This window comes from Enhydra lutris, unplaced genomic scaffold, assembly GCF_002288905.1.
Source record: "Enhydra lutris kenyoni isolate GAN:26980312 unplaced genomic scaffold, ASM228890v2 scaffoldscaffold47, whole genome shotgun sequence".
Lineage (NCBI taxonomy): Eukaryota > Metazoa > Chordata > Mammalia > Carnivora > Mustelidae > Enhydra > Enhydra lutris.
Genome location: NW_019154131.1, coordinates 89,401 through 99,535, shown reverse-complemented (window position 1 = coordinate 99,535; position 10,135 = coordinate 89,401). Strand labels below are relative to the sequence as shown.

The 10,135-nt window shown below is 53.7% G+C and overlaps 1 protein-coding gene across 5 annotated transcripts in view; it reads right to left on the bottom strand.

Annotated features, from left to right (window-relative positions):
- Positions 1 to 1,028: 1,028 nt before the first annotated feature.
- Positions 1,029 to 10,135, bottom strand: part of LOC111156580 (ral-GDS-related protein-like) — a 27,558-nt gene continuing 18,451 nt past the window's right edge. For all 5 annotated transcript variants that reach the window (XM_022517569.1, XM_022517568.1, XM_022517572.1 and 2 more), the window contains one exon: positions 1,029 to 1,402. In XM_022517569.1, the coding sequence (XP_022373277.1) occupies positions 1,091 to 1,402 (312 nt within the window). In that variant the 3' untranslated portion in view covers positions 1,029 to 1,090. The remainder of the gene's footprint in view (positions 1,403 to 10,135) is intronic.

Genomic DNA, 10,135 nt, shown 5'->3' with positions numbered 1-10,135 from the left:
TTGTCCCAGCCCCAATGATAATCTTCAGCCTGGGCTGCCAGCACATTCATGCCAAAGGCTTTTGCACCCTGCGGAATGCTTCAGGCTATTCCCTACTTCATCCACACATGATCATGCCTCCTCACACCCCTCCTGTCCTTATAGCCTGCAACTTCCATGCTACCTTGTGAGGAGTTTTCTGCCCTGGAGGTTGTCTTCTCTGCAGTGCTTTGTAAAATTGTGAAAGATCTTCCTGAATAGAGTGAAAGAAGGTAGGTTCAGGGTAGACATAATGTGGCAGGGTAGAGTGCAAGTCCCTTTTCTTGGAGAACCCCCACATGTCCACCAGGCTGGCTGAGGGTTTTCCCTGGGCTCCTCTGTGCACTGAGGGAGTTCTTCTGGGCGTCCTCCTGGGCGTCCCTTCCCAGCTTAATTGAACAGCTCAGTTTGGGTGCGGTTTTGGTTGAACCATGGGCAGAGAGTTCAGTGGCTGCCAAGTCACCACGTGGAAATATGGAATTCAGCTCAGGCCAGGGTAGGGCATAGAGGAAATTGGATTTCTCAAGCAGGAGGCATGGTGGCCTGTTCCCCAGGAAGGATGGGAGAAGCAGCCCCAGGCCCAGGTCCTTTGGTCAGGGTTTGCTGCCTCCCAGGAGGTCCAGGCTGACTGAGGGAGAATAGGACAGGCCTGTGGGAGATCCCGCCTCCATTCTGGTCCCTCCCTGGAGACAAGTCTACTCACCTGGAAACGTTGTCCCATGTCCTATTCAGACAGTGAATGGAGACACTCTGCAGAGCCACGAGGATGGCATTCAGGGAGGAGTAGTTCCCCAGGATCTGACAGGCCTGGAGGAGGGAAGAGAAGGAGCTGTCAGTGGGAGAGCTGGAGCCCTAGATGCTCGAGAGCTTCAGTGCCCCCCTCAGTTTACAGCTCCCCCACGGATGAAGCTGATGTCCAGGGAGCTGCAGAAGGGCACAGGTCAGCCTTAAAGAGGAACACTGCTGGCGAGAAGGAGGACTTTCCCTCACTGCAAAGGAGGATTTACGTAGGAACGGAGCCTCCCAATGTTGGGCCATGCCCCCAGGAGGAAGAGCCTAAGGACCACAGGTCTTAGAGCAGGGCCTTCAGCCCTGAGAAGGGAGCAAGACAGAAGAGCAGTTCCCGAGGCCAGGAGAGCCTCAGGGAGCTGGGCCTCCTGTAGCATACCTTGGCCACCCGGATCCAGTGGTCCACCACCACGGCCCTGTCCCGGGCTGTCATGCTTGGGTTGCCAAGGCACGTGGTGATGATGCAGCTGGCCACGGCATTGAACTGGGCGATGGTGGCCCGGACTGTGGGTGCCAGGTGCTCGTTGCCAGGCCTGTTCCTCCGGGACCAGACGGAGCCCAGGCACTGATGGGGCACCACCTTCTTGAACAGCTCCTAGGGGCCAGGGGGAGGTTTGTTGAGCCACACACATGTTCGAACATGCAAGACTCATGTCCTCAGGAGGGGTCCCAGGTCAGAGCTGGAGCTCAGGAGGCTGCGAATGTGGCCTGAGCCTGCTTAGAGAGCCTGGATTTCCTGCCACTCTTCTTCTCCGAGGGAAGCCAGTGCAGGATGCCCCAGGAGACAGGAGAGGCAAGGGAAGGGAGGAAGGCATGTGCACCCTGATCATTCCATGTCCAGGGGGCCACTCCAGGTGGTGCTCCCAAGGGGGCATCTCCTCCTCCAAATGCTCATCCCTGCGGTCCCTGTCTCCTTTCAGGTGCCCGTTCTCACCTGGTGGCTGAAAGCATGGCTTTCCGTGTCTGGCCTGTCCTTCCGGACACATCAGATGCCTAATCCAGGTTGAGGGTGCTCAGGCTCCCAGGCAGATCGGTGGGCGACCCATGGATATGACTGCACACAGGGAGCTGCCCTCCTCCCCCCGAGGGACCAGAGCCTTCCCATTTATGGTCTCTCGGTTCTGACTCATTGCATGTACGTGGTACCTCTGCCTCAGTCCTTCTCAGTGCCTGTCTCCACAGTCTGCAGCTGGACAGTGAAAGCTCAGGTCTAAAAACCCTGATGGGTTTCCACGGTTGGTTAGGGCTGCAGCTGAGATCTGGCCCTATATCCTAGGAGTCCACATCAGGAAAAAGCAGGTATAGGGCAGCTGAGAGCAGAAGAAAACCGGCCCTGCCCTCCTACCCTGAAGGCCCAGATGCTCACTGTATACATGTAGGTCAGTTGCTCTGCCACCAGTTTGGGATGGAAGTCCAGGAGGTCAGGCTTCTTCTCTTTCAGCTCATTCTTGTGTTGGCTAGAAACCTCTGGTGTTGCAGTGAGCTCAGTGGCTGGGATAGCTGGAGTGAAAACTTCCATGCAGACTGATGGCCTAGCTGCTGGGGTTAGGACCCGTCACCCATACAGGACATGGGAGCCCCTGTCCCAGTACTGAAACAGCTGAGGAATGGGAGGCTGACAATGACCCTGAAGGTGAGGGAAGATGCAGAGCCAGGATTTCCTCTTGTTCCATGGGATGCCCTTTGGCTGGCTCAGCTGCTTGAATGAGTCACAGAGCTGACACTGGGGTAGGAGAAAGGGAAAGATTCAGCAATATCACTGACATTCCATGTGCCTTTCCCTAAACAGGACAGATCCCATGGCCTTTCAAGGAATACCCAGCCCGTGAACCCCATCCCAGATGGCCTTCTCTGCTTGCAATGCCCCTTACCTTCCACCTCAGCCTCCTTGAGATGCAGAAGTTCCTGCTGCCTCAACAGAATGGGGCATGGGTGTTCAGGTCCCAGTCATGCCACTTGAGGTGGACATAGGCCCCTTGTCCTGGACATGGGCACTGTGCCAGTACTACCCAATACCCTGCAGTGTCTTCTCAGGCCAGGTTCCCACAATGGGACACGGAGTGCTAGGGAGAGTCATATGTGGAGCAGAGTCAGAGACCTGGCTTTTCCTTAACCTCGCTATACCCACAGAACCATTATTTCTGTGTGGGCCCCACAGAATGACCCCAGCCCACTTCCAAACCTTCTGGAGCTGTCCTTGCTGACAGCTGACAAGGATGGATGAATGATATCCCATAGGCAAGTCTTTTTCCCCCTCAGTCATGCATCCTCCATGCAGACCAGAATCAGGGGTATATTGGAGGCCAATTGGTAAGTGGTCTGGTCCCCACACCGTTTCTCCTTGGCCCCACTTGTGGTCATTGGAGGTGGACATTCAAAGGGGCAGGCAGAGAAAGAATGAACCACCCAAGGGATGGGTGTTTAAGGCACCAATTCAGCCCACAGTGGGCTCTGCTTCCCAGGGAGCTTGGCAGCCCATCCACAGATCTCTTGGACTCCTTGGCTTCTTCACAGGAAGCCATCCCATTAAGCTCTCCCATGGAAATCAAGACTTCTGGGAGATCCATGGTTCTGAACGTCCCTCCCCAGCAACAACCCTTGTCATATCCCACCCTGCTCTGTGGAGGCAGCAGGCCCTCCTTCAGGATACAAAGACCTATTGTGTTCTTCCTTGATCTTAGAGTGCATCCTCATGGTTCCAATAGAGGTGGATCCATTTATCCCTAGAGTAGGTCACAGAGATGCTCCAGCTGATGAACGCTAGACATGCGTGTGTAGGATGTGGAGAGTGCCTATCTGACCCTCGGACATAATTTAGATCCAGACATTGTCTCTACTTTACCCATTCATGGCTCTTGGTGACTGGAGACTGCCTGCATTCCTAGGTGTTTAAGACCCATGATTGAATGAAATCATCCCAAACATGACTTTGCAAATCCTGAGTGGCCCTTGGGCCTCTCTGCCTGTTCCCAGTCTCCTCTGAACTGGGCACTTAAAGGACCACAACCAGGACCAACTAGATGGAATCCCAGAAGTCCTTTGCAAATAGAAAACCTGCCAGCTTTCCATTTCCTTTTCATACACGCAGAAGGGCCACAGACTTGTGAGGGTTCAGCCTGAACGCATCTTCCCTGGAGAGAGAAGTGTTAAGAGGGAAGATGCCCAGCATGTCGAGCAGCCATTTTACAGAGCCGGGCCCCAGAGAAGCACATGACATGTTTTCTCCCATGACTTCCCACAGTCGCCCTATGAGGTTCATCTTCTTAGCACCCCCACTTTTCAGAAGAGGAAAGAGAAGTTCAGAGAGGTGCTTTAACATTCCTAAGACATACAACTAGTAGACGGAAGGCTCACCCTTGTGCTGTGTATGGAGTGAGCACTCACCTATTGAACTGCTGATCCTGGACCTACTCGGCCTATGTGACCATCTGGTAGATGGATCACATTGTTGCAATGTTTGAGAAGCTTCTATCCCAGAAGGATAGGAGCAGGGAACGTACGCAATTTTGCACTGTGCCTTCTCTGAGCGCCAGCATTGTGGAGGCCTCATCCAGGGACAGGAATTATTTCTTTTCCACCAGGCAGACAAGGGGGTGGGTTTCAGGGGCTACGTAGTCAGCTTCAATGCTGTGAACCACCAGGAAGAGTAGAGTCTGGAGCTCAGACTGCATCCTCCCATCTCTTTGGGAACTTGTGCTAGACAAGGGACTTGAGAGTCCACCCAGAAAAAGGTTTTATGCTGAAAACCTAAAATCAAAAGGTCTTAGGCTTCCAAAGGACCATCTAGGCTTAAATGTACTGGTGACTTCAACACGTTCTATTAGATGGACAACGATAGCATATCTGTCTCTTCATAGCCTGTGTGAAAAGCCATGTGCCTGGGAGTCATGAGGAAAGAGCCCTACTGTAGAGAGGAGAGAAGAGAGGCTGAGAATCTCCAAGGCTGCTCAAGATCAGCAGCCCTGGACCTGAGAACTGTATAAAGCCTGGGGGGCATAGCCTTTCACCTATGCTGATGAGGCTTGGCCTGTTGATTTCAGGGGGAGAAAGATTCAGGGGAAAACCACCTTCCTTGGCAGTCCCCAGTGCAGCCAGTTGTGTCTAGCCTTAGTTTTGGCCTTCCCCTTATCATCTTTTGGGCCACACTCCTTGGTCTGGGCCCCATTTTCCCACCCCTGTGGCTTCTACTCCCTTCTACAGACCCCAGGGCAGAGGGAAGAGCTCCCACAGGAACTCTCCCCAGTGGTAGGTCTGGGACAGACCTCCCCCAGCCTGGGAATGGCTTCATGGAAACTTCTCCTTTTGCTGAGGAGGATGGAGCCTTCAAGGAACCCCAGTCTGAGTACCCTAAACCCCAGGCTCCAGTGATGTCAGGGCTCCCAGGGATCACTGAAGGCCTTGAGCAAGTCCTGGGCCCCTCACTGGGCTTGACTCTAGCTCTTCTCACTGGTCTGTGGCCCCAGTTCCTTTTGGTCACAATTGTCAAACATGCCCATGGCATCCTCCCACAGACCACAAGCTGCAAGGCAGTGGTAACAGACAGCCCAGCCAGTGGCTCTTCTGCTAGGGTGCCTGCAATGCCAAAACTCTCAGGCCTCAGGCCTCACTGTAGCCCAGTGACCACAGACTGGGAATTGCTCAGAGATATATATGACACCCAGATGGCAGATCTCAACAGGGTCAGACCTGGCCCTTAGCTTCATGCTGCACCACAATCCTGCTTCTGGTCCCTCCCCAACACCTGCACCTGGCTCGATGTCCCAACCTTGGTAGCCTGCATTTGCCTGGCAGCTCCCCACCATATAAGGTCCAGCCAGTATGCATTGCGAGCCTCTTTCCATGGAGTTGGGTGATCTTGGGCTCCTCCATCCTCACCTCTCCCACCCCCCACCTGCACTTGCCCTTCCTGAGAAGGGAAGGAAGTTAGAGACCTGGACCTCTGGGTGACTTCCTCATGCTGAACCTGGGTCCCCAACTCACACGTGCTTCCCCCAGGCTTCATATGGACAAGGCTGGTGAGCAGGGGAGCCTCACTGCCTACCCATCTGCTATGCCTCGACCTCACTGAGTCCTCACAGTGGAAATGTTGATTCACATTAAGGTCTTTTGGGGGCTGGGGTGTCTTCCTCTTGGCATGAAGCTGATAATTAGGAAGAAAAGTGGTCATAAGTAAGGCTGAAGAAGGACACATTCATTTATTCAGCAGATAGTATCCAGATCCTACTATGCGCTAGGCCTGAACCCTGATGCTGGCAATAAGTTTTATTTTTCTGTATACAATAAACCTCCTACAGCCCTAGTCCTCTGGTCAGAAACCTCTCACAATGTTCTCTTCCATCTCTCCAGCCTGCCTATGCCATGCCCATTATCCAGGTGTCTGAAGGAAGGTGTGTGGATGCCTCCAAGTCCAGGCAGCCCTCTTCATCCAAAGGCTCTTCCTTGTCTAAACCCCAGAATTTCCCAGCCTGGCAGCCCCTCAGCCCCACCCACCTCGGGGGGGCATGGGAAAACCGTAGGCTGGGGAGCCAGAGTGCAATAGGTGAGGCCCCGCTCGTTCCTGACCAGCTGGCAGCCTTGCCAAGGTTATGTGGCATCTTAGGGCACCACACACTCCAGGGGCATGGCCCTTCCTGCAGAACGAATAAGCATTTCCATCCCGGAGAGACCTCGGAGCCTCCATCTCCACCCATCACTGCAGGTGGATGCTGGCAACAGTGTGGTGTTCTCCAGAGCAGTGTCTGGCTTTACGGCCTGGCTACAGATCCCAGAAAGCTGGGGCAAGCCACTGTCCACTCCTGGGGCCTGGAAGGCAGGATGGAGTGTGCAGTGGGGAGCCTCCACCTCCCAGGCCTATGGAGGGCGGCTGTTGGGGTAGCTGGAGGAGCCAAGGGTGGGGGCCAGACTGCCTGGCTCTTCAGTAGTCATGGCTTCTGCCATGTGGCCTTCTGCAAGCCACTCACCCTCTCGAGCCTCAGTCTCCTCCTCTGTACAACCCGCAAAGAGAGGCCGACCACCAGGCTGAGCAGGAACAATGGGACTACATGAATAGCGTGGTGGGTAGGTGCTTACTCCCTCTGTAGTGGCCACCCAAGCCACCTGGTCAGACCACCCCAGAATCTCTGGTTAGTTTGTCTGAACGGCAGTGTCCAGGTGGGTATTGCTGGGGTGGGCACACTCATTTGGGAAGAGATGGAAGTAGGGAGGTGAGAGGGTTGAGTTTGTGAGGGCCCTTGAATGTCTCTTGGGTAAGGTTCATCCTGGAGGTAGCTGGGAGCGGCGAGGAGCGGGGGTGAACAGGGGCACCGCCTGTGTCCAACACCAGCAGTGGTCTCCAAGGTTGCATAGGGATTCTAGAATCAGCTGAACCTTGCTGAGCTTCACTCCCTGGGGCCAGGTGGATGTGGGGAGAGACAGAGGGGCCTTCCCAACCCCCTCAGATCTGGGGCCTCCCACCAAGAGTGTCAGTACACCGCCCCCATCATCACTCAGGTGTCTTGGGCATCTTTCCTCACTCTACATGGTCTGCCTGCAGAAGCCCCGGGAGGGGCTGAAGGAGGTCGTTTTTGCTTCTTCTATGTTTTCAGCTCAGACATCCACTTGGGGTCCTGTCAGAGAGCTGAGGCAGACTGGATGGCCTCTGCATCCCCCAGATTATGGACCTGAGTCCATGTGCCCTCTGAATGATGCTGCGGATAACCCCTCCTACATGCACACGCCCACCTGCTCTTCCCAGATCCCACTCCATTCCCCCTCTCTCCAGGGGCTGCATCACCCCAAGTCCTCCCATGAGCCCAAGGATGTGGCGCTTGATCCATTGGCATCTCCATTTTACAGGTGAACAAACTAAGGCTTGGGGGGTGTGGTGAGTCTTGTGTGCAGGGCCTTCTTCTCCCTGCAACCCCACCACAAGGGACAGGAGGTGAATCCACCATACTGTACAGTGGCCCGGAACATCTCTGGACCTGGAGGGCCTGGATTCAAATCATGTCTCTGTCCTTAGCTGCTGTGGGACCTTTTGCTGGAAGGTCCCTCTGTCGGAGCCTCAGTCTCCTCTCTGCAATAGGTGCCAGGATGAAGGACTTGAACACATCCATGGTGCACGCCTCAGTGTGGGTCCCGGGCTGCCTGCTAGGGACCTAAGGACTGTACAGAAACCCCACAAGGCAAAAGGGTATCTGGGAGGGTGGCCCAGGATCATAATTGGGAGCATAAATGGGGTGGGGATGGTGTGGGTCTAGCAGCCCCTGGAGTAATGTTGGGAGTGACTGGCTGGAGGGACCAGGGATTCGAGCAAGAAGGGAGTCTGGGAGTTCTAGTTAGAGGGCAGGGCATGGGCCAAGGCTCATTTGTGAGGAAAACCTCAGGTAGTTCTGTGAACCTGCAGAGACCTCAGGCCCAGTGACAGAGCCTCACGTGGCCAGGAGGGGTGCCCCGCAGAGGATCATCATGTGTGGGAAGGAGCTGGCTGCCCCGCTCCCCTCCACTCTCTGCACCCTCCTTGTGCATCTCCCATGTGGGATCTGACTCACAGCTTCTAAGCCAGGCTTGCTTTCTGAGGGTGACATCAGGAGCCCAACACGATGACGCCTTTAAAAATAAGGCTATTTGGAAATTTCCACTGGGGTGTACAGTGGAGCCCCGCCCCCAGGAACTCTGTTTCCTTCACAACTAGAGCCTTCCAGGCCTCTGGCCCCTTTGAAGATTTAGGAAGCCAGAGGCCACAGAGGATCCCCCTAGTTTTCCCCCTGCCCCAGCAAGGCCATGCATTCCCTAATTTCGAGGGTCTGTTGGTTTCATTGTAACTCATTTTTCCCCAGCCAGTTACTTGGGATGCTCTGGGAATGAGTGCTTTGATTCTGGGCCAGATCCACCTGGGTTCAAGTGTTCCCTGTGAAATGGGGCAATGGTAGAGCGTCACAGGGTCACTAGGGTTGCTAGAGATGCTGTGGCAGAGGGTGGGCCACACAGACCACAGTCCCAGGGCTCTGTTGTGCTGCCTGGCTGTGCAGGGATCCCTAATCTCAGAGCACAAGCATGGAATGGGGCTTGCTTTGCTTAAAGGCTTTGGTAAGGAGGGCTCAGGGTATGGAGCCCTCATCCAATGCTTTGGTGTGCTTCTCGAAGTCTTCTGATTACCCACCAGTGAGCATCCTAGCTCATGTTTAAAAACAGAGCATATACTTGTCCTGGGGAACTCTAAGTTTCAAAAAAGATAGGGACAGAAGACCACTGAGTGGGCTCCAAGACTCATTTCAGTGTTTCTTCCTCTTCATGCCTGTGAATGATGCATATTCTGTTTCCTTTGCTTATACTTTATTTAAAATTCAGTATTACTCTTATGATTTAAGCATTTCTTCTGTGCTCCAATAAACGTTTTTTAATGGCATGTATGAGTCTCTCTGTTTAATCTCCCCTGTGATCAGATAACTACATGATGTCCATTTCACTATTGCAAATAACACTGGTGAACATCTTTCTACACTAGTCTTTGCCTGAATGTGGGGGTAACTGTCTAAGGATAGATCCTTTCTATGAACAGACCGAAGAGATCCTGCATGTCACACTTTTTTCTTTCCCTTCCTTCTCTGCTGGAGCCACACCTTCTCTTGTGGATGAAATTGTTGTTACTAGAACATCTGCCTCCCTGCATTCATCGAGTTTAACCTAGTGCGGGTAGGAAAACAGTAAGCGCACCTGCTAAACCTGGAAGGAAAATGTCAGTTGATGGCTCTGGTGTGAGGGTCTGAGGTCCACTTCTTGCAGCCAAGTGCAGAGGCTTGTGATGGCTTTTCTGCTGGTTCTGATACTCTTCCATCTCTGTGTCTCTGGCTGTCTTCTCTGGGCTGAGGTTGTGGGAAGCCTGACCTCCAGCTCTCCCAGGCTACCCCTGCCTCTGTTTTAATTTTTTTATTTGTTACATTTAGATTATTGCTCAATTTCCAGAAGCAACAAGAGAACCCCAAATTCCAGGCATTGTTTCCAAAAAGTAAGCACTCCTATGTCCGCGGTGAAGTAGGTAGCCCTCCAAGGACTAAAAGCAGAAAGAATGATGTTTCTGCTGGATTTCAGAAAACATTTGGGCTGAGGGGAAGCTCTTTGGAAATAAATGGAGGCTGTGCAATCTGCGTCTGACCCATGGGGATGGTCTGGCTCTGGTGGCTCAAACAGAGGCTGGAGACAAGGAGGATGGGAGGGAGGGTGGCAATTGGGCATGGGCTACCAGACAGTGGAAAACATGCTGTGAGCCCTGGACCAGGGAGCCTCACCACCCAGCACCTGTCTCCTTACCTGCAAAATTCAAGTCACTGGGCGAGCTCGGCAGGTTGTG